The sequence below is a fragment of the Solanum verrucosum genome, unplaced genomic scaffold (assembly GCF_900185275.1).
Source record: "Solanum verrucosum unplaced genomic scaffold, falcon-dt-bn FXZP01000238.1, whole genome shotgun sequence".
NCBI lineage: Eukaryota > Viridiplantae > Streptophyta > Magnoliopsida > Solanales > Solanaceae > Solanum > Solanum verrucosum.
This window is the reverse complement of record NW_026020630.1, coordinates 5049808-5076927: the sequence shown is the minus strand read 5'-3', so window position 1 is coordinate 5076927 and position 27120 is coordinate 5049808. Positions and strand designations below refer to the sequence as shown.

General features: G+C 34.2%; 4 protein-coding genes and 1 pseudogene across 6 annotated transcripts in view; 4 read left to right on the top strand and 1 right to left on the bottom strand.

Moving 5' to 3' along the window:
• Positions 1 to 649, top strand: LOC125811533 (protein LIGHT-DEPENDENT SHORT HYPOCOTYLS 10-like; annotated as a pseudogene).
• Positions 650 to 7059: 6410 nt separating this feature from the next.
• LOC125811512 (phosphoenolpyruvate carboxylase) lies at positions 7060 to 13171 on the top strand. Its single transcript, XM_049491016.1, has 11 exons — positions 7060 to 7133; positions 7416 to 7605; positions 8416 to 8810; positions 8992 to 9076; positions 9513 to 9735; positions 9934 to 10037; positions 10142 to 10229; positions 10599 to 10753; positions 11041 to 12039; positions 12139 to 12525; positions 12641 to 13171. Exons 2-11 carry the CDS (start codon positions 7438 to 7440, stop codon positions 12932 to 12934), a joined length of 2898 nt encoding a protein of 965 aa, XP_049346973.1. The 5' UTR covers positions 7060 to 7133; positions 7416 to 7437; the 3' UTR covers positions 12935 to 13171.
• A 643-nt stretch (positions 13172 to 13814) lies between these two features.
• LOC125811534 (anther-specific protein LAT52-like) lies at positions 13815 to 15114 on the top strand. Its single transcript, XM_049491039.1, has 2 exons — positions 13815 to 13998; positions 14626 to 15114. The coding sequence occupies exons 1-2, from the start codon at positions 13845 to 13847 to the stop codon at positions 14955 to 14957; spliced, it is 486 nt and encodes a 161-aa protein (XP_049346996.1). The 5' UTR covers positions 13815 to 13844; the 3' UTR covers positions 14958 to 15114.
• A 779-nt stretch (positions 15115 to 15893) lies between these two features.
• Positions 15894 to 27120, top strand: part of LOC125811525 (multiple organellar RNA editing factor 8, chloroplastic/mitochondrial-like) — an 80400-nt gene continuing 69173 nt past the window's right edge. Inside the window, exons 1-5 of one of the 3 annotated variants that reach the window (XM_049491032.1) lie at positions 15894 to 16274; positions 16769 to 16866; positions 16972 to 17037; positions 17175 to 17438; positions 17484 to 18080. In XM_049491032.1, the coding sequence (XP_049346989.1) occupies positions 15916 to 16274; positions 16769 to 16866; positions 16972 to 17037; positions 17175 to 17438; positions 17484 to 17911 (1215 nt within the window). In that variant the 5' untranslated portion in view covers positions 15894 to 15915 and the 3' untranslated portion in view covers positions 17912 to 18080. Of the gene's footprint in view, positions 16275 to 16768; positions 16867 to 16971; positions 17038 to 17174; positions 18081 to 27120 lie in introns of those variants that run through there. The other 2 variants (XR_007441921.1, XM_049491031.1) reach the window with 2 other exon arrangements.
• On the bottom strand, positions 18881 to 23481 carry LOC125811526 (stress response protein NST1). Its single transcript, XM_049491033.1, has 6 exons — positions 23391 to 23481; positions 21863 to 22302; positions 21732 to 21784; positions 21365 to 21402; positions 19554 to 19983; positions 18881 to 19126 (listed from the first exon to the last, which is right to left on the bottom strand). Exons 1-6 carry the CDS (start codon positions 23414 to 23416, stop codon positions 18881 to 18883), a joined length of 1233 nt encoding a protein of 410 aa, XP_049346990.1. The 5' UTR covers positions 23417 to 23481.

The following is a 27120-nucleotide window of genomic DNA, read 5'->3' as shown; positions in this document are numbered from 1 at the left end:
ATGATGTCAAATGATCAAATAATAATCGAAGGAGGAGGAGGAGGAGGAGAAGGATCGTTATCAAGATCATCAACCACTATACTTATAGCACCATCTAACGATCATCATCATCAGCTACCACCAGTACCAGTACCGCCTCAACTGAGTCGATATGAGTCTCAGAAACGTCGTGATTGGAACACTTTTGGACAATACTTGAAAAATCAAAGGCCTCCAGTTCCTTTATCCCAGTGTAACTATAACCACGTGCTAGAATTTCTCCGATACCTAGATCAATTTGGAAAAACTAAGGTACATTTACATGGTTGCCCTTTTTTCGGGCAACCAGAGCCTCCAGGGCCTTGTACTTGTCCTCTTAGACAAGCATGGGGAAGTCTTGATGCACTTATTGGTAGGCTTAGAGCTGCCTATGAAGAAAATGGTGGCCTACGGAGAATAATCCATTCGCGAGTGGATCTATACGCGTTTATCTTAGAGAGGTAAGAGATTTTCAAGCTAAAGCAAGAGGAATTTCTTATAAGAAGAAGAAGAAGAAGAGGAAAATGCAAAACAAACCTACTTCTAGTAATGCTCATGAGCCAACTACAACTACCTTTCAATTCCAATCTTCTTGAATATCTATTTGGCTTATATGAAGGAACAAAGTAAAGGTAAAAAATTACTATGTTTTTCAATAATAAGAGGATTATTTGCTTTGTTTTTCTCCATATATATGTCATAGTTTTCTGATATCAGAGGCGGAGTCAGAATTTTTTAGTTTATGAGTTCTGGACCACAATCATTTCAGTTTACTTGCATATATAAGATTTGAGCCAAAGTTACTGAGTTCTGTTGAATCTGTAATGTATACCATGGAGGTTAACTTCATGTTGTGAACATGTTGAATGTTTATAGTTCAAGTTCAACATGGATTATGAATTAAAAGAATTTTCTTTATGCTACATGGTTTGGATCTGATCCATCTTTAGTCATTTTGGATGAGGAAATCCCTAGAAACATGAATGATATTCATGATTAATGAGCTTGGGGTTATGAGCTTGGATTTAGACTAAACACAACAGGTTTGACATAATTCATAACATCGAATCTATTGACTCTGAATTCTGAATTCAAAACCCTAAACTTCTTCCAAGTTTTGCGTGAAAAAATGGATTTTTAATTTTAAAACATTCATAACTATCTACTATGGTTAATCATAATTCTCTATTTCTTCTCTCTATCAACTCTCCAAACAGTTATTCGGTCTGTTTGATTTTTTTTACTTTTAAAAATAAAAACTTAAACTTATAATCATAAATATATCTAATGTTGTGTGGTTATACATTTTTTGAAACTTCTGATCTTAAAAATATCATAAAATTTGTATGATTTAAAAAAAAAACCTTGTCATTTAAAGAAATATAAAATTAAATGCATCATTCTTTTTGAACGGTAGTAATTAATAAGGAAATACTGTTGAACAAAGTGGAGCAAATGGTGTATTTTTTTGTTTTCTTTCTTTATAGGGATCTTGTAGCTAAGATTAAAATGTAATCTTTGCTTGCTTTTGTCTAATCTCTATCTCTTTTGAGATTCTGCACGATTTTGTGCCTACCATGGGTTCCATTAAGTATAATTACTGTGATTAATGGTTATATAAAAACATGCATAATAAGTAGTATCTAATTAAAAATAATAATCTGTCTTTTGGTGTATTTATATGATAGATTTTGAGGACTTCAGATCTCTTGCTTATAAAATAAATAGAAAGAACAATGATTTTTTCAGATTATTCATATGTAAAAATAAATATCACTTATAGAAATATTATAAAATCAAAAAAATTATAAATGACCTATACAATCGATCTCTCGTAGATATTCTACTGCTTTCTTCTTCTAGGGCCATGTAAATGCCATTTTTCAATGGTAATCCGTTTCATATGTTTGATTCTAGCATGCGTAAATTAACGAATTTTTTGATTTTGTCACTATATCATGTAGTATAATATGCCACATGAGATATGGGGTGAGAAGTGGGGGTTCGGGGGTGGGATGACCAAGGGGCCGAGTGAGGGTTGGAGGTATTGGATAAATAGGAAGGAGATAATGAGCATGCAATATATATTACTTTCGAAACTTATTTTTTCTATTTCTTTTAGGGAAGTTGGAAAATCTTAATATAGTTCAGTTTGTTGGGTACCTACAATTTTACCTTATTGATAAGGGTTCAATTCTTATTCATTTCTCATTTCTAAGGAATTTTTTTCCCCAGAAAAATTATTTTCCAAAATATTTTAACCAACTATAAAAAATATTTTCCTTCGTACCAAACAACACTTAGCTTAATGTGTGTTTTGTAGTCTAACTATCGTTAATTATCCTTCCTAAACAGCTTTGCTAATTCAACGGGAATAACTTCCTTGATTGCTTGTAGAACATCTTCTTGCACATATCATTTATCTTATCCAGTTAAAATATATGTGTTTGGTAGAGAGTAGTTTTTTCGTAGATCTTGTTAATTAACAGCTTAGTAATAAGGAAGGGATCATGAAAATGCTTTCCACGCTTGAGTTGTGGGTCTGAATCCCACTATCTACAAAACATTTCTCTTTTCTTAAAATAAAAATAAAAAAATTAGAACTTCTAAATTCTTAATCTTGACTCTGCCTCTACTTTCATCTCCATAGTATTTTATATATATATATATTTACTCCATTTAATCTTAGCATTATTGCACCCAATTGTCCTATATACAAATATTTCTTAGAGTCCTCTTTTTTTACTTTTTCTAGTTCTAGCTATCTATTGTATCATTCTCACAAGATTAACATAACCATGAGTCCGTGACCATTCCTTTTTATTTCTCTCGTTTAGTAAAAGAAAGAAGTATTAAATTAATAAACGTAATAAATAAAATATTCTAGTCAAATTATCCTCCACTTAATACTTTTTAAAGAAGTCTGAAAAAAATTATGACAAGTATTTAAGAACGGAGTAAATTAAATAGCACTCTCACAAGATTAACATAACCATGAGTCCGTGACCATTGCTTTTTTTTTCTTTTAGAAAAGCCAAGTCGTTTGGCCGAAATGTAAAGGTTAGGCAGACCCCTACATATTTTAATTTATAAAACTAATTGAAGTATAATAAATTACAAAGCTATATATGTTTCATCATTTACTGGTCCTAAATTTATTATGATATTAGATCGAGTCAAATTCAATTCATAGTTTATTTGATGTTGTACCTTTGTATTTTACTATTCGAAGTTTTGAGCGTCCAATTGGAGTATAAAGTTTTCCACATTTAATTTTATTAGAATAAGTATTATTAATTAGAATCCTTTATAAAATCTTAAACAATATATTTGACCGTCTTTCAACTCTCAGTGGTTGATCAATAAGTAGTTGATGGTCTTCACGGCAATAATCTCCATATCAATCCTAAGGATTTACCATCCTTATGAAAAATGAATATAAATGATAAGAATTTAGGTAATTTGAGCACATAAACTTTTTGGTAAAATTTTGCAAAGAAGGGTGACCAAGAGAGCTATTGTGATTGCAATCTAGTTAACTACTTCCACAAACATCCAGTCTGATAGGTTTTATTATCTTGAATACTTTTTTAATTGAATTTTTTTAAATAAAAAAGAAATGTAACTTTTAAAAAATAACTATAACTATTGACCACCACCTTATTTATTGAAATGGCATTACTTAATAATTTCCAATCAACTTATATAATAGAGAGTGATTTAACCATTTATTTTCTTCTACCATATAATTTTGCATTGACAAGTATCAAAAAAGTAGAAACACTATATCTAAGAATAATAAAACTCTATTTATAGAGAGGCCCTACTGCTTTTCAACTTATATAGAATATAATCTTTTCATTGATAGGGAATTAGGTTGACTTAGAATAGTCTCTCCATTTATTTTTTTAAGGTAGAAGATTTAGATGCTTAAAAAGTACTATTTGTAAATGTCGAATTGAAAAAAAAAAAACCCTCTTGTGATTTCACCAAAACAAATAATTTCTCCATTTCAATTTATCTGTTTTGCTAGTTTATATTATAAATTTGGTAACTCTTTTATTTTGATATTCTATCTAATATATTTAAGATTATAAAATTAAAAAATATATTTTAAAATATTACGCATATTTTTAATTTACGACATCAAAATAAACATAAAATTTTCTTTTAATAAAATGCAATGGTGGGGATGGGTAACACTCATCATTTATACGAATCATAGTCACCCTTTTTGTTTTATTCTGTAAATAAAAAAATGATTGTACTATATAGATTTTTTTGCTACCTTGAGTCAAATCAAGGTAAAATTACCTAGTAATTTTAACTTTTCAAAAAGCAATGGTATAAAAACGTTAATTAGCATCCAGCTTCATTGAAAAGTTAAATAATAATAATAATAATAATTTGCGGGATTAAAAATTTAACAAAAGTATTACTGTATTTTATTTTCAAGTACAATGAATACTACAATTATTAAGTATAACGAGTATTATTATTATATTTTATTTTCAAGTTAAAATAAAGTATTCTTTTCAAGTACTATGTACTTAGACAGATTGTTTTTGAGTTTGATTGATTTGTATTTTAAATTAAGGACATTATAGTTTGGTCTTGATTCTAAATTTGATAATAAATTTAAGGGCATTATATATATACCACCATTCATCCATCAAAAAATCTGTATACTAGTTCACCTTTCTCCAAATACAGTGTATCTTGATCTTTTCTAATATTTATAATCTTTAATTACAACCCTAAGCGAGTGACATTGAAATATATAATGTCTTATAAGTCTAATAAATATTGATATTTATGGAGAAATTCGAGTCATCCGATCCATAAAATGTTATTAATTTGTTACTGTAAATGATGAGGTCTCCACATTACTATTTAGTATTTACTGATTATTCATAATAACCAAGTATCATCTTCATAATTTTTCTCGTTAAGTCCGATAATTTAAACTAAAAATAAAGATGAAAGGAATAAAACACTTTACTTAACGATACACATAAACCCTCCGATAGGCCCCTGCCCCCTTTTAACGTTCTATTGGGCTGTCAGTTTTCTTACTTCCAACTCCACAATTGACTATGTTATTACTTGTTTGGTCTATCAAGTCCATAATGAAGTTCATATCAAGTCCATTTTGCTATACTATTCATAGGATAATAATTTGTAAAAATTAGGCAAATCACATAGTATAAGAAGGAAATTACTTCCTATCCCTACTCTTTCATTAATTACCAAAAATCCCTTTTTTAGTGTCTTTCGGATACATAATATAGGAGCGCGGATACTTTAATTAATAAAGGGCGGATACTTAAATTATTAAGTTGTTGGCACGGATACTTTAATTAATAACGGGCGGATACTTAAATTAACGGGGGGATGCATAATATAGCAGCGCGGATACTTTAATTAATAACGGGCGGATACTTAAACTAATAAATTATCCGGTTAAGTTGAATTAGGGGAAAATAAGGGATTTTTGTATTTTAGTAAAAGAGTAGGGAAATATTGAGAATAAGTAAAGTAATGTTGTGTACTTAAGTAATTTGTCCATAATTTTTTACTTACTTACTAAACACTAAAAAATTACTCTAAGGTCGTAATATTTTGTACCACCAACATAATAAGGGAGATCGTGTCGATCCATACTATGTTATGTGCCTCAAATAATTTAGACTTATGAAATGAAACAAGCATGGAAGATTTGACACAGTTTTACATATGCCAAGGATGGACACCCGAGGCCATAATGTATATCACATGTGTATATTATATATATATATATATTATATATATACATATCATTGTTCATCACATATTCTCAAGAATATGCATGATATACACAGATATAATGAAAGATATACACAAATATGTTGAAGGATATATACTACCTCTAAAAACAATTTTCTCCATGCACAACCACCACAAAATCATCATAATTACTATCATCACTACCAAAAAAATGTAGAATTAATTATGAAATTTATCATTAAATTTTTCATAACTAATTTAATTTTTTAATAATTTAATATTAAATAGTGTTAGCGATGAAATCTATTATTTAGCTTCAAAATTCATCGTCCGTCGGTAAATCCTATTTTTTCCTTTGTGTATTCCATGGTAACAATACAAAATACCAATTAAATCCTAGCAAAAAAAGAAAGAGGGAAGGAAAAAAAAACTACCCTGCTACTTCATATGACAGAGAGTATATATTATATTATCTTCTTGTCAAATCATTTTTGTTTTATTTATATAATAGTGAAGCAATATATAAAAAATAAAGTCATTAGTATTATATTAGAAAGTAATGGGGGTTAGTTGTAGTGGGCAAAATCAGACCTCTATGGTTTAGACAGTTGCAAGATTCTTACACATTCTTTTTTTAAAAAAAAAAATTAGGTTTAATATCTATTTTTCTATTATGATATTATATTCAGACACATCTCAATTAATTGTTGTAAAATCTTAGCTCCCATCTTATATTGTTTGTCCATGTGCAATGGTGTTGATTCTCCTATATCGTTGTGAAATGATCTTAGATAATCCTTTCTTATTAACTAACTTTGAGGCTAAGTATAGTAATAGTTTGGTTAGTCACAAAACATAACAATAATTTACTTTTAAAATATTATGACATAGTATATCAATTTGCTTTGTATCTATTATAACAAATACAAGGTGAATTGTTATATTATATTGATTTGGCTCCTCTCTATTTTTCTTTTCTTCATTTTTTCCAAGTTCTTATTTAGATGGAGGATACATGTCATAGTTTAAAATTAATGGTTGAGATTCAATTTATTTAAGTAAAATTATAATCATAAATAAAGTAATTAATTAGTTATTTTCATATATTTGTAATTAGTAATTAATAATAATACAGTACAATACAACTCAACGAATAACAACCATCCAAACCAGCAACAATCACATAAAATTTGAATTACAAGAAAATAAATTGCAAATATAGTATATGGTTGTAAATTCAAGAAAGAGAAAAGCTCTTTAATTTCCTATATATAGCTATACCTTATTGAGTGTCCAAAGTAAAGACTTTTTTTTCTCATTCTTTTGTATTCTGACATACCAAAATTCAGGTACTGAACATTATTTATGTTCTCCAATTTGCCTTACTCAAAATTTCATTCTCTTGGTTTTTGTTTTTTTTTGCTAACAAATAAATCAACAAGAATATAAAACTTAGTAGAGAGTTGCCAACTGGGGTTTTTGTTTGTTTTGAATTGCCAGAACAAGAGAAAAAAAAAGTGGTCCCTTTTTGTACTTTTCTTGGGGTCATGATCAGATATTGTGGTCACTGTAATTTGTAAAAAAAAAACAAAAAAAATTGATGATTTTTATGTTTATGTCTATTGCTGCAGAGTGTTGACTGTTGAGTGAGAAATGACTACTAGGAATTTGGAGAAACTTGCATCAATTGATGCACAGTTGAGGCAATTGGTGCCTGCTAAAGTTTCAGAAGATGATAAACTTGTTGAGTATGATGCTTTGCTTTTGGATAGGTTTCTTGATATTCTTCAAGATTTACATGGGGAGGATCTCAAAGAAACGGTATGCATTTTCCCCAATTTATGTTATGAATGATTAGACAATTGTAAATTATCTACCTAAGTTGTAGTCTTTGATGTTGTGTACCCTTTGATGAAGTTCTGTGATTTTTGTCTTTTGGTTACTAAGGGGTAGTTGTTTTTGTCTTCCACTTTTAATCTGGTTTATTTCTTGAAGTTAAAGATTGGATTTTTATGTCACTTGTAAAAAAGGGAATAAAAAGATTGGATTTTTATGTCTGTTCTGACTGAGTTGACTTCAAACACTTGAATTGGTTACTAAAGGGTGTTGTTTTTGTCTTCCACTTCTAATCTGGTCTATTTCTTGAAGTAAAAAGATTGAATTTTTATGTTACTTACAAAAAAAGGAACAAAAAGATTGGATTTTTATGTCTGTTCTGACTGAGTGAACTACAAACACTTGATTCTGAGGTGTGTGTAATACTTAGAGATGGTATCGATATAATGGTATTCATATGCTTTAGTATAGTCTGACTGTGTTAGTGGATGAAATCCCCATGTGTATGTTGACTTGAAAACTTGTGTTGACCAAGTAGTCTTGTTTTTTCAGAATGTTTTGTTTTCTATAGTATTTTGCTAGATTTTTTCACTTATTTTATTTCTTTTTCGATCTGATTTTTCTTAAACCGAGGGTATATCGGAAACAGTCTCTCTACCTCTCAAGGTAAGGGGTAAGGTCTTGGTACACTCTACCCTCCCCAGACCCTACTTGTGGGATTACACTGAGTATGTTGTTGTAATTGCAAAAGACTGGTCAATGTTGAAGTCTTTGATTTCTTCAATCTCACATTAGGTCCAAGAGTGTTATGAGCTTTCTGCTGAGTATGAAGCCAAGCATGATCCGAAGAAGCTGGAGGAACTTGGCAATGTGTTGACAAGTTTGGACCCAGAGGATTCAATTGTTATTGCTAAAGCTTTCTCTCACATGCTTAACTTGGCCAATTTGGCTGAGGAGGTTCAGATTGCCTACCGTAGGCGCCAAAAATTGAAGAAAAAGGGAGATTTTGGGGATGAGAGCAATGCAACAACTGAGTCAGATATTGAAGAAACTTTCAAGAAACTGGTGGGGGACTTGAAGAAGTCCCCTCAAGAAGTTTTTGATGCTATCAAGAATCAGACTGTGGATCTGGTCCTAACAGCTCATCCTACTCAATCTGTACGAAGATCATTGCTTCAAAAGCATGGAAGGTTTGGTCTTTAATCACCATGTTTATTGTCTTCAGCAGTTAGAGTTGTCTCCTTGGCTTGTCATTTTATGCTAGTTTATGCTTCGATTTTTCCCTAATAAATATAAATGGAAATGCTCTTTCCGGACCAAATTTTGTGCTTTCGTCGGTTGTTTACTAACTTGTTCTAACTAAATTTTCAGGATCCGTGACTGCTTGGCTCAGTTGTACGCTAAAGACATTACCCCTGATGATAAACAAGAACTTGATGAGGCTTTACAGAGGGAGGTAACTATCGACGTTTAGTTACTTGAAGCATGTGTTTTTCCTTGTATGAAATTCTATTATTAGTACCTTCAATTCTGATGTCTTTCAGACTCTACTAATGGATATTTTGGTGCTTCAATATCATATAGATATGTCTTGATCTGTCAGGCCTTATATTATCAATGGACTTACTTTTTTCATCCCTCTCATGAAGATTGGAGAAGCAAAAATTATCTCATAAGTTACCCATTTAATATTTGCCTCTTCATTCATTTGAATTGTATTTTACCCTGTAAAAAGTGGAGCTAGTTATATGATTGCTCTAAAATTGGAATATGAAGCAATAATAGCAATCTTCGAACTCAAATATGTGTCGCATTCTGTGGATCATGGTTTATTGGTATGATGCACCCATTATTCTTTTTTGACAAATATCTGCTACTAACTTCCTCTGTAGATCCAAGCTGCGTTCCGAACTGATGAGATCCGAAGAACTCCTCCTACACCACAAGATGAAATGAGAGCTGGAATGAGCTATTTCCATGAAACAATTTGGAAGGGTGTACCAAAGTTTCTGCGCCGTGTTGATACAGCTCTTAAAAACATAGGGATTAATGAACGAGTTCCTTATAATGCTCCTCTTATTCAATTCTCCTCTTGGATGGGCGGTGATCGTGATGGTATGATTTCTTTACTGTAGAGAATGTTTGCAGTTACTTTAGCTAAAAGCTGAGAAAACAAAATAGGAATTCGGATTACATAATTTTGAAGGGGTGGAGGAAAGCAAAATACTCCTTCTGCTTGAACGTGGATTACTTAGTTACTACATGCAGTAGATAATCCTTATTTATCTGTCAACTCTCTGCTACCAAATACAGGTAATCCAAGAGTGACTCCTGAGGTCACAAGAGATGTTTGCTTATTGGCCAGAATGATGGCAGCTAACTTGTACTATTCGCAAATAGAGGACCTCATGTTTGAGGTATCCAACAATTAAATGTTTTTGCGACTTTTGTCTTGGTTCAATTAGTGAAAAAATCGCACTATCTACACTGTGATCTTTTTCTAAATTGTACAATCTTTCAGTTATCTATGTGGCGCTGCAATGAAGAGCTTCGTGTGCGAGCAGATGATCTCCAAAGGTCTTCAAGGAGAGATGAAAAACACTACATAGGTAACTAATTGAATATTGCTATTGAGGTTCATCCATGAAATTGAATCAAAGAAGAGTTTTCTAGTTGCATATAACCTTGATGGGACTTTTAAATGCTTGTTTGAAGTATGATTCAAATTCTCCTTTCAAGTGAGCCAAGGGTGTCTTTCATCATTGCCGATGGGAAAAAAAAAGGGTGAGCAAAGGGTGTTATTATTTATGATTTTAAAGATCAAGAAAAAGAGGTCATTCTAGCATCTGGTATGCTGATTAGAAATTGCACTAGTAGCTCTCTGTATTCTCTTGGAAAGATGTTCCTTTCTTCCAAAAAAATCTTTGGACAGAGAAATCGCATAATCTGTGATCTTTCAACATTTTCTTCTCATGCAGAATTTTGGAAGCAAGTTCCTCCAAATGAACCCTATCGTGTAATTCTTGGTGATGTGAGAGATAAGTTGTATCAGACACGCGAGCGTGCTCGCCAACTGTTAGGCCATGGATACTCTGAAATTCCAGAGGAAGCAACTTATACTAATATTGAGCAGGTTCATAATATTATACTTCTGTCTTTTCCTGTGACTGCTTTCTATATGTAGACCCTTCTAAATTAAGCAGTGAACATTCACTTGTACTCTTGAAAGCTTAACTAGTCTTACTAAACAACTTGACATGTTATTCATTGAAAAAATGAACTAGAAAAACATGAGTAAGTGTGTCTCTTTCTTGTTGAATAACAGCATAAGCATTTGCATGGTTCGTTCTACCAAACCAAAACATATAAATATCTGTGTTGCATGTCATATAACACTAATATGGTCATCATTTTATGTAGTTCTTGGAGCCTCTTGAGCTCTGCTACAGATCTCTTTGTGCTTGTGGTGATCTCTCCATCGCGGATGGTAGCCTTCTGGATTTCCTGAGACAAGTTTCTACGTTTGGACTTTCACTTGTGAGACTTGACATAAGACAAGAGTCGGACCGCCATACTGATGTGCTTGATGCTATTACGCAACATTTGGAAATTGGTTCATATCGAGACTGGTCTGAAGAACGTAGACAAGAGTGGCTTCTGTCTGAACTCAGTGGCAAGAGACCTTTATTTGGACCTGATCTTCCAAAAACTGAAGAAATTGCTGATGTTTTGGATACGTTCCATGTCATAGGCGAACTCCCAGCAGACTGCTTCGGGGCATACATCATCTCAATGGCCACTGCACCATCTGATGTGCTTGCAGTAGAGCTTCTACAGCGTGAATGCCGAGTGAGGCAACCTTTACGAGTTGTTCCACTTTTTGAGAAGTTGGCTGATCTGGATGCTGCTCCTGCAGCCGTTGCACGTCTTTTCTCAATTGAGTGGTACAGAAACCGAATTAATGGCAAGCAAGAAGTGATGATTGGATACTCCGACTCTGGCAAGGATGCAGGTCGGCTATCAGCAGCCTGGCAGTTATATAAGGCTCAAGAGGAGCTTATACAAGTCGCCAAGGAGTTCGACGTGAAGCTAACCATGTTCCATGGTAGAGGTGGTACAGTGGGAAGAGGAGGTGGCCCCGCCCATCTTGCCATATTGTCTCAACCACCCGAAACAATTCACGGATCTCTCCGTGTTACAGTTCAGGGTGAGGTTATTGAGCAGTCTTTTGGGGAAGAACACTTGTGTTTTAGGACACTCCAGCGTTTTACTGCTGCTACACTTGAACATGGGATGCATCCACCAGTCTCTCCAAAACCAGAGTGGCGTGCACTTATGGACGAAATTGCAGTTGTTGCTACAGAAAAGTATCGATCAATAGTTTTTAAGGAACCCCGATTTGTTGAGTATTTCCGCCTGGTAAGTATGCTAGCAATGAACTCAGTTATTAATTGTAGATGCTGTCACAAATATTGCCTTGAGTTGTAATAAGCTATTTTTCATTGATCATGTTTGCAGGCCACACCCGAGTTAGAGTATGGTCGAATGAACATTGGCAGCCGTCCATCAAAGCGTAAACCCAGCGGAGGCATAGAATCACTTAGAGCTATTCCGTGGATCTTTGCTTGGACTCAAACTAGATTCCATCTTCCAGTCTGGCTCGGCTTTGGAGCAGCATTTAAGTATGCCATTGAAAAGGATATCAAGAACCTTCGCATGCTGCAGGAAATGTACAATGCATGGCCTTTCTTTAGGGTAACTATTGATTTGGTTGAGATGGTGTTCGCCAAAGGAGACCCAGGCATTGCTGCATTGTTCGACAAGCTTCTGGTGTCCGAAGATTTGTGGTCTTTCGGTGAACATTTGAGGTCAAAGTATGAGGAGACAAAGAGCCTCCTCCTGCAGGTAATGTGACATATACTTCTAAAAAGGATCGGTTGAACACTTATTGTGCTCGATTGCTTCACAAACTGGTTCCAAGTTAGTACATCTAAACATAATTTTCCCTTTTTTAAAATAGATTGCTGGACACAAGGATCTTCTGGAGAGTGATCCATACTTAAAACAACGACTCAGGTTGCGTGACTCCTACATCACAACATTGAACGTGTGTCAAGCCTACACCCTAAAGCGTATTCGTGACCCAGACTACAGTGTCACACCAAGGCCTCACATTTCCAAGGAATACATGGAAGCAAAACCAGCTACAGAACTTGTGAACCTGAACCCAACTAGCGAATATGCACCTGGCTTGGAGGACACACTCATCTTAACCATGAAAGGTATTGCTGCTGGAATGCAGAATACTGGTTAGTCGTCACCTGGAATATGGAAGATGTTAGTCGTCAAAGATGTTGACGACTAACATCATGATTACATTCTTGGCGCAAAGTCCCGAATAGGGACCATCATTGAGCAAACTTGCACAAACAGTGAACTAGAATCTTATGTCCCTATTGCAATTGTAGTAACTCTTGAACACTAAGGATCCCTTTGGTTTGATGTGTTATTAGATGAAATATTGATGGTATAAAATTTGGTATTTGCTTTATCCAGTGTCTCCTTTGTAATTTCAGACTTGCATAGGCATAATGTTAATACATTAGTGTATTATACTCTTATGTTTCAATTTGTTTGTCATATTTTGACTTGGTACAGAGTTTAGGGAAGTAAAGAAGACTTTTGAATCTTGTGGTTTCAAAATAAAGATGTACCAAAATGTTTTTTAATCTTGTAGTATTAAAGATGTTACGTGGAAAGTTGAAAATGAAAAATATGTCAAAAAGGAAAAAGGCATTCTTTTTTTAAACGGACCAAAAAGAAAAGTAAGACAAACAAACTAAAACGGATTGTATCAATTAGTTGTAGTGATCGAAGTTTTGTAATGCTAGTTGTTCTAAAAAAAAATAAAAACTAAACTTTGAAATGAAAATTATAACTTACTTCACAAATAAATGACCTCAAAATATTATGGCCCTTTAAATAATTTTGTTCTCTCAACCAAATAAAATTAGTTATAAAACAATGAACAAGTCAATTAACTCCCCAACCTTATATTAAATATAAGATCATCCTTAAACTACTCCACAACAATCTCTCTACCATTGTTCCTTCAAAAAAAATTATCCCTATAAATAGTTGAATATATCATTTATATTCAAATTGTGACACACACAAGAGAAGAAAGAAAAACCAAAAAAAAAAAAAAAAAAAACAAAGAAAAAATGGCAAAGGCTACCTTGGTCCTTTCTGCACTCTGCAGCATATTGGCCTTTGCCAACTTTGCTCAAGCCCATGAAGTCTTCAAAGTTGAAGGCACTGTCTATTGTGACACTTGCCGTGTGCAATTTCAGACCAAAATTAGTGAGAACATTGAAGGTATGAAATTTTGTCACATCAATGTTGTAAATGTATACGGTCAAATCTCTTTATAACATTATTGTTTGTCTGAGCAGTTTTTGACTGTTATAGCGAGATACAGTAACATGATATGATATAGTCAGTTCCAGAAAGAAAAATAAAACTTGATTGACGTTATAATGATATGTTGTTATGGAGGATTGTTGCTATAAGAAACTTGTCATGCATGTTTGATAAAATGTATTTTATGTCTATTCAGTATTATAGGGTGTACAATCAATACATAGCAAACACATGGTATTAGTAATACAAGAGATATTAATACATGGACAAACATGATAAAAGACATAATTGTTCTTAATACACCAAATCAAACAGTGAATTTTAATATTTTACTAGTCCCAACATAACTAATCTGGCATTTCTTAAACATATTATTCTTATACGCTCTATCAAACAACTCGTATATATATATATATGAAAGAAGATAAAATATGTGTATATACTATGGAATATAGAAGGGAAGGCACCTAGATGGATCATCACACCATGACACTTACTTACTATGCCACCTCACTAGACTGACTAATGTTGTTATAGAGAAGTTTGACTAACTAACGAGATACATTTGTATGATATATATAGGTGCAAAAGTGCAGTTGACATGCAGAGACATGGAGACAGAAAAGGTGACATATACAACAGAAGCATTGACAGACAAGGATGGAAAATACACAATAGAAGCAACAGGTGACCATGAGAAAGAACTTTGTGATGTAGGTGTTATCCATAGCCCAAGAGAAGATTGCAAGGAACCTGCAATTGGTTTTGAGAACACAAGAGTTGTGTGCAGTAACAATGTTGGTATGCATAATCCAACACGCTACGCGAATCCACTGTTCTTCATGAAGAAAGAGTCTTTGCCTGGTTGCAAGGATGTTCTTGATGAGTTGGGTTTATTCCCACTTGAATTTTAAGTTATCAAGTTTTTAGACAAAACACATTATTACTAGCTTTTTGCCCTTTTTGTTGATTTGGTGAATCAAATAATAATTGTTGCTTCTCCTCCTGTATGTGTAACTCACCATGCATGAACAACAAAGTTCAATAATTGGTAATGAATAAGGAATTTTCATAACTAGCTTATACTTTATGTTTGAAAGTTGTGATGTTCCTTCATTTATTAAATCTTTCTTTCTATTTTCCAACAAAAACAAAGTATTGCAATGCCCAAGATGTTGAAAATTAATTTGTAAATAACTATACATGAAGATATTTGAAAAAAAACAACTTGTCTTAATTATTTAGTATTCAAATTGTTAAAGAGAGAAGTATTGGAAACATCCTTAAACTTGATGCAAATTATTAGTTTCATCCCCGAGTTATTGACAGCCTTGAAAACAACATTTTACTTAATTAATTGAATCTAAATACACTCCCCATCTTACAATATTAGTGGAATACACCCCTAAATTCTCATCAAGTTTAGGGGTATTTTCAACACTTCTCTCAATTTTTATTAAGAACTTCATGTTCCTACAAGAGTTTGAGATCACTTGTTATTTCATGTGTCATATCGTGAGTGTATCGGGAGCGTATTTAAATTTAGTTAGTCAAGCAGATCTGTGTGTTTAAGGCTGACAATAGTAACTAGTAATTTGCGCCAAGTTCAAAGGTATTTTCAATACTTATCTCATTATTAAATACAACATGTTAATATTTAAATGAGCATTTTCAGAAATCTTAAGTTTATTGCATACGTATTTTATTATTTAGATGTGTATTTAGATGCAGATTCTATGGAGGATGCATTTCACATTTTTTGAAACTTGAAGGGACCAAACCAAACATTTTGAGAGGCGTATTTTCATGGCATTTTGCTATTAAAACCCGATAAACCCTCAAAGAGCTAGCTAGGGTTTTATAGAAACGAAAATGGCGTCTCGTTCTTTACTCAATGCTTTCAAACGCTCCTGCAACTCACTTTCTCTCTCTACAATTCCGAGCACTTACTCTCTCCACCGTCTGCGACCAATTTCTGCCGTTGCGGCCAACCTACGAAATGTCTCTCCGGCACCGACGCCGTTTTCTCGAGGTTTTGCCACTCGCCAAACGTCATCGTCACTCAATGACCCGAATCCTAATTGGTCCAATCGACCCCCAAAGGAAACGATTTTGCTTGACGGCTGTGATTTTGAGCACTGGCTTGTTGTGATGGAGAAGCCTGAAGGTGATCCCACCAGAGATGAAATTATTGATAGCTACATCAAAACACTTGCTACGATTGTTGGGAGGTTCGTCTCATTTCTCTGCATTTTTAGCTTCTTCTCGTGTTTCAGCTCCATTTTAGTAAAACCTAATTATAATTGCTTACTGTTTTATTACTTTTGGTGATAAGATGTTTAGTTTTAGCTCTTGATAAATGATTTGGGGAATAAATGATTAATGTTGAGGGTAAAACATGTGAAAAAATATGTTTTTTTTATCTTGATATGCTAAAAGTGATGAGTGAAAATGTATTTTCAGTATAGTGGACTAGTAAAATTGAACAGATGGAGTGTAAGTTTATTCAAGGAAAAACGAACTTCCCTGTGTGGTGTGCCTATACTTCTATATGGAAATGTATGCCTTGTGTGAACCAATATATACTTCTTTTGCCGTAAAACATAGCTGTTTGCTTGTGTGGATGAGGAGCACAAAGACTGTACGAGTGCTTGGCATGATATATACCTGAAAGAAGGATTAGTTTATTTGTATGGGTGGCTTATGTTAATAGTTAATCTTGCAGTGAGGAGGAAGCACGGATGAAGATTTATTCCGTCTCAACTAGACATTACTTTGCTTTTGGTGCCCTTGTATCTGAAGAACTGTCTTATAAACTAAAAGGTAATGCAGTTGTTACACCCCACCCTTTTTTTTTCTTTGGTGATTCATGACAGTGAGTAAATTGGTGGAAATCCTAATCACTTGTTTGTTTCCATTCATGTCCAGAGCTGCCTAAGGTTCGTTGGGTGCTTCCTGATTCTTATCTCGATGTTAGAAATAAAGATTATGGAGGTAAGCAGTTCCATGTTTTGCAGTCCTATCAGCTTGCTGTGTCAGCACTAGTTTAGCATTTTTGGGCCATCTTATCTTGGATTATAAACTAGTCATGTGTCAGCTAATCTTATGACTTTTTGTAATGCATGTTGCAGGGGAACCTTTTATCAATGGACAGGCTGTACCATATGACCCGAAATACCATGAGGAATGGGTGAGAAACAATGCTCGTGCTAATGAGAGAAACAGACGCAATGACCGACCTCGTAATTTTGATAGATCCAGAAACTTTGAGAGAAGAAGAGAGATGCAGAATCAACCCAGTCAGAACCCTGGATCCAACATGGCAGCGGGGGGGCCTCCCAACATGAGGAATGCACCACCTCCCAACATGGGCGGCATGCAGCAACCTAACATGGGTGGGATGCACCAGCAGCAAGGCATGGGAGGGCCATCCCATACAGGCGGGATGCACCAGCAGCAAGGCTATGGAGGGCCACCACCTCATGCAGGCGGGATGCAGCAGCCGGACATGAGAGGACCACCCATGCAGCAGCAAGGCTATGGAGGGCCACCACCTCATGCAGGTGGGATGCAGCAGCCTAGCATGGGAGGGCCACCACCCCGTGGAGGTGGGATGCAGCAGCCGAATATGCCACCCAACATGGGAGGTGTGCCACCAAACATGGGTGGAGTGCCTCCCAATAACTACGGAGTGCCAAACAACGCACCTAGTTTCCAATACAATGGCGGTGGACCAAACAATGGAGGCACACCTTACCAAACAGGTCCAGGGCCAAACCAGAGCTATGCTCCTAATACATCTGATGGGAACTCCTATCAGAATCCAAACATGCCTGGAAGAGATATGTCCAATCCTAATTACCGATGAGCAGCTGTAGATACGTGTTTAGTTGTCAATGCTAGATGGTTTATCTTCACGAAGTGATGTCTTATGGTGTTTTTGATAGCACGTTGTCCTCATAATAGTTGGAAGTACGAATATTACATATTGAGTTATGCAGTGCCAAAAATTATTGGAATTTCCTCTTATTTTTTTCAGTGTCATCATCATATTATAAGTTTTTTGGATTCCTTATAGGATTATTTTTTTAGCCTGCAAGGGCATCAATACTTCAGCTTGAATTGCAATAAATTCATGCAGTGAAAGTGTCACCCTCTATAGTTGGTAGGGATGGCAAATGGGCTGTTTGAGCAGAAGTTGGTTGGTTCAAGATGGGTCTAAAGTTTGCAGAACTAGTGCTACACATTATATTTCCGAAAGTGGAGTAGGAAAATTATATTTTCAATTATTAACTAGGCAAACAATTTCTGGAACCACTTCAAATGATGTTAGATTGCAATAGACTATCATTTCTTAGGGAGGCAGAACCAGGTTCTTTCTTCATCAATGATCATCATGTCGCATATTCTCATGTCAAATACAAGTCAATCTTCCCTCTTTTGGCATCATCGAGCAACAATATTTTTCATATGGGCAGGTTGATATACAACGAAAAACTGCTGAATGTAACACTGAAAATGAACTAGTTTCAACTTGAATTAATTCATCAGCAAATGCGACTAGGGACAGATGGTTGGCAATCCATTTTTTTGCATAACTTGAATATCACAAGCCGCTTTTCCTTTTCCCATTTCTACAGGTAGCTTATGGTATTCCTGAAATTGAAAATTCTAACATGTGTCCTCTCCATCATATGAGTGATAGCCATTACATTGAGCTTCAGATCCCCAGAATGGCGGAGGACACAAAGCTCCCAAAGAAGACGGGAGGCAAAGTTGTCCAGACATTTTCATATGCCAATGCAAGTAGCTAATGATTGGAGAAAATACTTCTTTGTCATTTTGTTTCCACTGTGGAGAATTTAGCCTCTGCAGATACTTCAATAGATTGAGAGTCAGATGATGCAATACTAAAGGCTTTTCCATTCACATCACCTGTTCTCTTCTTGGCAGCACGAATCTGATCTGCAAGTGAAACTGTTTTTTGTACTTGAGGTGTCTTTATGAATGATACATCGAGTTTTTCCCAAGCTCGACGATGTTCTCTACAAACATGGCTAAGTGTGGACTTTTTCTTCTGAATCTGTAAGCACACGGGATGTCGCATCAGTTATAAAACAAAAATGAAGGCACCAAAATGACAACTTTTTAATCACAGAAGAACTGTGAACATACAGGATATGGCATCACTTATAAAACACAAATAATGCACTAAAATGACAACTTTTTAGCCGCATCCACATCAGGAATTCATTTTGGAATATTTTCTAGTTCGGTGCTACCTTGTACAGCAGTTGTGTTTCCTTTTTCCAGAGGGAATTGAGCAAAAAGTTGAAATTTTGATGTTGGAGAGACTATAATATGTGACTTCATTTTAGCAGCCACATCAATTTCTTGGAATGGCCAAAGCAATATAAATTGATTTATGGGATCATCTAGGTGAGAGTATACCAAATACAACCCATGCATATTACACTCAGTGTTCAAGCAAGGTTTTGTTGAGTTCTGACCTTCACTAATTTCGCCTTGAGTTTCAATTCTTCAGCAACAGCTAACTCTTCTTTCTCTTGCTTTGACCGTTTTCTTGGTCTCTTCGTTTTTCCTTCAACTTTTTGCTTTTCTTCTCGTTCTTTTCTCCTTTGAGCAAGTCTCTGCATCCTTTCCATCTTTCTCTGTGCTGCTCTCTCAGCTCGTATGCGTGTGATTTCTTTTGCCTTGGCCTTTTCTGCAGCCAACTGAAGTCGTTCGAGAGCTATCTCTCTTTTGATCTTGTCGTAGCTGTCCCATTCTAATTCTTCTTGGTCGCTCCCACCTACCTTAGCAGCATTTGCAATGCTTTCAGCCCATGACTGAAAAAATTTCTCCCTTGACCTTTTCCATTTTAATCGTTCACCCCAGAGCTTTCTGAGAGATGCGCGTATTCGTAACTTGGTCTGATTGCTGCAAAAGAGAGTTATTATGAACTTCCAGATTTAAATGGAAAAGGTCTTTTTGCAAGTTATTCTTTGTGGTGAACTATTCATGCTGCAGTTAGAGTGATATCAAACAATTCCTATCATTCAATAACAGAGTAAAGAGAGACTTTTGGCTATACTTGCAACTTCCTAGTGATCACAAAGGTTAGCACCGAAGGTCAAGACACCACACACTAGTATGCATCCTCTACTGAATAACTTCTAAAATTTCAAACCAGTGATTAAAGTTCCTAAAACAAATTTAAAAAGGGAGCAGAACTATTGTTTGGATTGATTTTAGACGTCACCACACAACCTATGCATAGGATGAACATGAAATCATGAAAGTAAATATCTAATGCTCACAAACTTAGCAGTTTATATGCGGCTTAGCAGGAGCAGGTTTTCCTTGCTGGTCAATTATGACTGGTTGTACGCACAGTTTGAAACAGGGTGCAGGTCTGCTGAAAATTTGCCTCTTGACTTAGAGGGAGCTTTTAAAGCTCTTATATCTTGATATTCCTCTTTGCAAAATCATGTGGACAACATTTCAGCCTGATTTGTTCCTTGTGACCCCTCTTTCCTTTGGAAGATAACTTAAGGTGGGAATGATTTTGTTGATACATTCTAGTAAATTAACGTTTCACAATGAGGAAACTAATTTTTTTTTTATAACCTGAATTTTGACAGATGGGTTAGTATGATTTCTTCAGATTGCGACATTGAACCACTGTTCAGTTATTCTGGGCAGAAATGACACAAAGAGGAGGTACTCCATCCAAAAAAAAAGAAAGACAATAAGAGGAGGTTACAAAGCTCTGTAACCAGCTGAAATCGCCTCATCAGCAAGGAAAATGATTGTGGCTAGCCAGAAGCAAGAAGAACTGGGAGCTAGCAGTTGGAACTTTAAGCAAAATATTTTTGCTTAACATAGCGCTTTCTCTGTTATCTCTCTATGCCAAGGGCATTCCCTTCTCTATGATGTAGTACTTTCTTCTCAACAGTACCTTTAGCTTGAACTTAGACAGATCGAGAGAGAATCAGTCTACCAAAAAGCTGACACGTACCAAAGACATATACAAACACATATTCCTGTTGACTTCAGGTGTCCCCTGCTCGGCTGTAACAGTTCCTCAAGATTGTCCCAAATCCTAAAATTCAAGTTCTCATACAACCAAGCTAACTCTTGCACTTAACAAAGCTAGTGAATGTTAGTTAGAACATGATGTCACATACCAAAATCCTAAGCTTTTCAGAGTACTCATAGACGTAGCAGACGTGAATATCTTATCAACACGTAATGAAGTATAGCTGTTAAGTGCATACAACTTCCAAATATAATATAATAAAGACGAGAGGGAAAATACCTAAGAGAGCGTGGACATTCAGACATCTTTCGTCTTACCTGAAATAAGATAAAATATATTTTAGGAGAAAGAGAATGATATATATGTACCAGAGTGGTCAGTACATTATCATGCTACAATTGTAAGTTCCTATTTGTCAGAAGGAATGCTTTGAGGGAAAACAAAGGAAAAAGAGCAGTGGATTGTGGTCTTTCATGTGCAAGTCAAAACTTCAAAGCAGAACCAAAAGTATAAACAGTTTGGACATTTTAAAAAATTGTGAACTAAATAAACTTTCTTTATCTAACAACGGCACATGCTTCATATCTATTTTGAAAGTAAACGCAACATGAAGGACTTCGTACAATTGATTCTTACATGACTTCACCTTGGGATCACTCAAAGCTTCTTTGGTTCTCTGTCTGATCTTTTCACGAGTCTCTGCAAGGTACTGCAAATAGTTAAACTACACAGATATATGTTGTATAATTAACATATCACCGTCCATATAAAGGCTACCTGGACTATGTTTTCTGCCTTTGTTCCATGGCACTTTTCCTCTGTTTGCTAATCCAATCTTTCTTCTTCTGTCTACTTCCTTTTCCTTACCATCCTTGCTGTTAAAATCCTTGTCCGTATTGGAATAGTCCTCTTCTTGAAAGTCATCAGTTAAAACTTGTCCCTTGGACACATTAGCACTTCGTTTTCTTGCATTACATCTCATTAACTGCAACATCTCTGCCGAGCCATTTCTGGCATACAGCAGTTTATATGAGTCTTCTCCTTCGGATGAAACAGCAAAGCCTGATGATAGGGAATATTTCTGAACCATAGATGCATGACAGATTAACTTTAATATGCTCAGCCTACTTCGTGTACACTCAGCCGCACAGACTGAAGTTCGGGAGAGAAAAGTGCTATGTGTGGTATTGATAGGAAGGTGAGAAGGAGATAACTTCCTGAGGAATAGGCAAATATACAGATCAGAGCTGCTTCCATTTATTAAATAACACTAATTACAATACAGGCAACCCAAAGTCAAGCCTCCTAGTGTGCAGCCAAAAGCAATACATCCAATGCTCATTTCTTACTAAACAACAGTTTTATTCCATCAAGGCAACATCACAATGCTCTTAGTACAAATTGTTGTGCCAGAGGTTTGTTCGATGTCTACCGCAAAAAGCTATGCTACACGTGAATTGTCTTACCTTTTTGCGCGAAAAGTAGAATAGAATACCAAACCAGAAACTGAGTAATCAGTTGAACAATAATCGCTAAAACTAAAGAAGACCTTAACATTTAGAGTAAATCTTAAGTAGAACTCAAGTGAACAGTCAGGATGTGATTCATAATGGTTTTGACTTCCAAGACAAAACCAAAGAAAGTAAAAAAGAAGAGAAGGAGAAACAATGGGATTTTTAACAGAGCTCGACTTTATGAACTTCATAAAGTAGTACTAAAAATTTGGGAGCTCACCCCTGGAATTTCTCACCAGAAGGACCAAAGTACAAGTCACCCAATTCATCAAAAAGATAGCTTGGCAAATATCAACAATCAGCTTAATCCAAATCATCATTCCATATACCCAATGTCATGCCTATCCCTTAACAATCAGTTTCCAGGGTGGTCAAGGAATTTCCAATACATTTCATAAATTGGGCTAAGCTGCCTCAATGTGGTCACATTGCTCAAATTTTGTGAACTCTAACACTTCTCAGTGACTGACAACTGCTAGTTTCGGCTCAAATCTTGTGTTTATGTTTAAAAACACTTAATATGTATAAATAGTTAATCAAGAACCCAATAAGCTTCTTTTTTTAGAACTCACAACCCATAAACTCAAAACCATAGCTCCGCCTCTATATAAGAAGCTCAATAAATTCATACAACAACAACAACAAGATTAGAAATTTGACTTCACATCTAGCAAAAACAAATAGAAACATCCAAGGCCACTTCTTTAAAAGAAAAAAAGAAAACAGAAAGCTGGGGTTTCTGAATTGCAATCAGATTTTCCACAAATTCAATTTCAAGAGTGAGAGCTTACATGGAGAAGAAGATTGAGAGACGCATCAACCATACGTTTCAGATAACTGCTTCTCTTTATTAGAGTATTTTGTTTCCCACAATTATGTAATTTTGCCTAGGTATAAATGAATGAAACCAATTAATATTATTCACTTTTTTTCGGAATATTATTTCACTTCATTTGAAAAATAATATTTGATCATAAAAATTTCAAATACGACTTGAAGTTCAATTTCTAATTTGGAAAAAATTAAAAACCTTGTTTTTACTTCTTTTTAAAAAAAATTGTTTTGTTTTTACAATAATTTTAAATTTTTATTTTCATAAAATAACCTCATTTAAAATTGATTTTGAAATACAATAAATATTTTTTAAGAAATAAATAATTCTAAAGCCCAAACATGTTCTAAATGCTGTAAATAACAAACTTCAACGGAGGTACATGAAATTCAAAAGTGGGGTTTGAGTAGAGTAGAATATAAGCACATCTTATCACGACTTCGTAAAGGTAGAGAGACTATTTCTGAAAAACTCTTGACTCAAGTGCGGCAAATCTACATACAAAGAAGTATGAGACACTGAAACAAATATAACATGTAACAATGAAACATTGTAAGGTCTACCAAAATAGAACAAAAACAACAACAATATAATGCGAACACAATCAACAACATATTAGGATAGATAATCGGAAACAATAATAAACAATAAAACTAGTTAATGACAAAACACTAATAAGTAATAATAAATATAAAAGAACAAGAGCTACAGTAATATAACAAGTACAATATTTCACACTATACTACCTGTCAATCTTCTACCCTAATACGCATCTCCACACCTTCCTATCTAAGATTATATTATCGGTATCTGAAGTTATCATATTCTGTTTTATTACCTTTCTGTAATATTTCTTCAACCTACTTTTGTCTATCCTCATAACCATTCCAAAAATTGACAAGAGAGGGTTTAAAAAATAAATACCTTCCATTTTCAACTCAAAGACTATAGATTCGAGTTAAAGCAAAAAGAATGAAAACCACTTGGATAAATAGCCCCTAATGTTGCATTTTTTTGAGATCGGGACCTTTTATCATGATTTTTGCTCGCTGCATACCTTGATCCACTATCATACAGATAACAATTACTGATGTAATTTGAGCAACAAACATTGTTCCTCTTCTGTACTTTTGAATTTAGAAGTATCAAGCGGATCATGAAGTTACTTGACCTCATTTATTGAAGCTTTCTTGAATATGAATAATTTTCTTTGACATTCTATGTACACCTTTACGTGAACCAATATATCCATTTCAACACAAACTAATTATTAATGTATCTTTTACTATATTTTATCATCCTAGAAATATGAATCGAGATACATGAATATATCATCTTAAATATCTTTGGATTCAGAAGACATCGGGGGATCAAGAAACTATTCAACCTCATTCATTTGTTACTTGTTACTGTACTGTAATAATGATATTATTGAAGCTTGCTTGAACATGAATATCTTTCTTTGACATTTTATGTACATATTTACGTGAATCATTATATCAATTTCAAACACAAACTAATTATTGATATAGTTTTTACTTTATTTATCATTTCAAAAATATAATTTGAGATACATGAATAAATCTTCTTAAATATCTCTGAATTTAGAAGTACCAAACAGAGGATTAAAAACCTACTCGACTTCATACATCTGTAAGTATGATGATGTTATTGAAACTTACTTGAATATGAATAACTTTAAACATTCTATATATATTTTTATGCAAATCAATATGTCCATTTCTAACATGAACTAATTTTCAATATAGTTTTTACCATATTTTATCATCTCGTAAACATGAACCAGAGATACATGAATATATCTTTCGAAGATTGGGTTTGTTAGCATTGTGTCACGGACTTAGAGTCTCACTAAAGCTTCGTGCGGCACTTGACAACTTACTCACTACTCTTTCAAGATCTTGTAAGCTCAAGTAAGCCTTTAAGACTAAGATCGCTAAGAGAATGGAAAGAAAGATTTGGAAAGTTTGGAAGAAAACTTTTGTATTGCTTGGAGAATGTTTTACAAGTTGAGTGATGCTTGCTTCAAACTTAGATGACTTACAAATGAATGCCCCATCTATTTATACTACCCTAGGGGCTAAAGTGTAAATAAAAATTGTTTTATAAGTTTCTAAAGTATTTATACTTTGGTCCCTCTCTAGAACTCTCTACATGTTCTAAGATATTTCAAAGTATTCTTAAAATATCTAAAGGGTTTCTAGAGTCTTCTAAGGAAATTCTCTGCAAGTTCTAGAATCTTCCACTAACCTCTCCATAACTCTAAATTCTTCCCACTTATTTTTAGGGAAAACTACATAAATGGGCCTTAAAATCTAAAATAATTACAAGTTCATAACCAAATCCAAAGTAATTCCTGAAATACCCATTCTTTTATAAATAATTACAGTTCATACCCCTCATTTATTAAGGGTGATAATTTTCGCTTAAGTGATACTAAATCGGTATCATATACTGTATTGGTATCATTAAGGTTGACAATTTTGCTTAACTGATACTAAATCAATATATATATATATATATATATATATATATACTGTATTGGTATCATTAAAGTTTTTTATTCATAAATTACTTATTAGTCAATGATATTATAAGAGTATATATGTATATTGTTGTGGTAAAGCTAATCAAGCTTCTTGGGTTGTGAGGAAAATACTACAAGCAGGGCATTGGATCTCAGAAGCTGGATTACAAGTGACAGATGTGATAGAGGCAGAAACTTTTGCAATCAAGGATACAAAAAACTTAGAGGTGAACTAAGCAAGGTGCCATGGAGAAGAATGGTTTGCAATAACCAAGGCAGTCTTAAATGGACCTTCATCTTGTACTTGGCTATACTAAGGAAATTGTACACAAAAGACAGGCTAGACAAATGAGGGATTCACACTTATTCAATTTGCTCACTGTGTAAAGCAGAACCAGAAACACATCAACACTTATTTTTTGCATGTAATATGGCAAATGTGATATGGCAAAGGTTACTTCATTGGTTGTCCATCAATAAAAGCAGTGCAGGGTGGAATGAAGAGCTAGAATGGACTACATTGCATGCTAACAGGAAAACTATACAAGATGAAGTGTACATAATGACATTGGTTGCAGTTATTCACTACATTTGGCAAGAGAGGAATTACATAATTTTCCTACAAATGGAGAGGACCATAGAGGAGATTACAAAACTAATTTAGGAAATTCATTGTAGAAGTAGCATGACTCCTAGATTGGCTAATGCAATGCAAAATTTAAATTTCTATCCTTAGTAGATTTTCTAGCATAAGAGCCTGATTAAGGCAAGGGTGATGGGCTTTGAGACTTGGGAATATGTCCATGTCTAAAGCTTCAAATTTGTACATCTTGAAAATCTGGTAATATAATTATAGTTACCAAAAAAAAAGTTTCTTGTTCAAAAATTACTCATTAGTCAATGATATATACTCTTATAGTATTATTGACTAATGAGTATTTTTTGAACAAGAACCCCTAATGATACCAATACAATATATATATATATATATATATATATATTGATTTAGTATCAATTCAATGAAATTATCAGCCTTAATGATACCAATATATTATATATGATACTGATTTAGTATCAATTAAGTGAAATTAGTAAATGGGGTATATAGTGTAATTATTTAGTAGGATAAGAATATAAAGGG

What these genes read in the sequence shown, in the direction of transcription:
- LOC125811512 (XM_049491016.1), top strand. Translation starts at nt 7,438, where the DNA reads ATGACTACTAGGAATTTGGAGAAACTTGCATCAATTGATGCACAGTTG. An exon ending in TTGCTTCAAAAGCATGGAAG is followed by an intron (nt 8,811 to 8,991) that starts GTTTGGTCTTTA and finishes CTAAATTTTCAG; the next exon opens with GATCCGTGACTGCTTGGCTC. An exon ending in CAAAGAGCCTCCTCCTGCAG is followed by an intron (nt 12,526 to 12,640) that starts GTAATGTGACAT and finishes TTTTTAAAATAG; the next exon opens with ATTGCTGGACACAAGGATCT.
- LOC125811534 (XM_049491039.1), top strand. Translation starts at nt 13,845, where the DNA reads ATGGCAAAGGCTACCTTGGTCCTTTCTGCACTCTGCAGCATATTGGCC. An exon ending in AATTAGTGAGAACATTGAAG is followed by an intron (nt 13,999 to 14,625) that starts GTATGAAATTTT and finishes TGATATATATAG; the next exon opens with GTGCAAAAGTGCAGTTGACA.
- LOC125811526 (XM_049491033.1), bottom strand. Translation starts at nt 23,416, where the DNA reads ATGCGTCTCTCAATCTTCTTCTCCAT. An exon ending in AAGCTTTGAGTGATCCCAAG is followed by an intron (nt 21,403 to 21,731) that starts GTGAAGTCATGT and finishes ATCTTATTTCAG; the next exon opens with GTAAGACGAAAGATGTCTGA. An exon ending in TCAAGGCGAAATTAGTGAAG is followed by an intron (nt 19,127 to 19,553) that starts GTCAGAACTCAA and finishes GTGTGCTTACAG; the next exon opens with ATTCAGAAGAAAAAGTCCAC.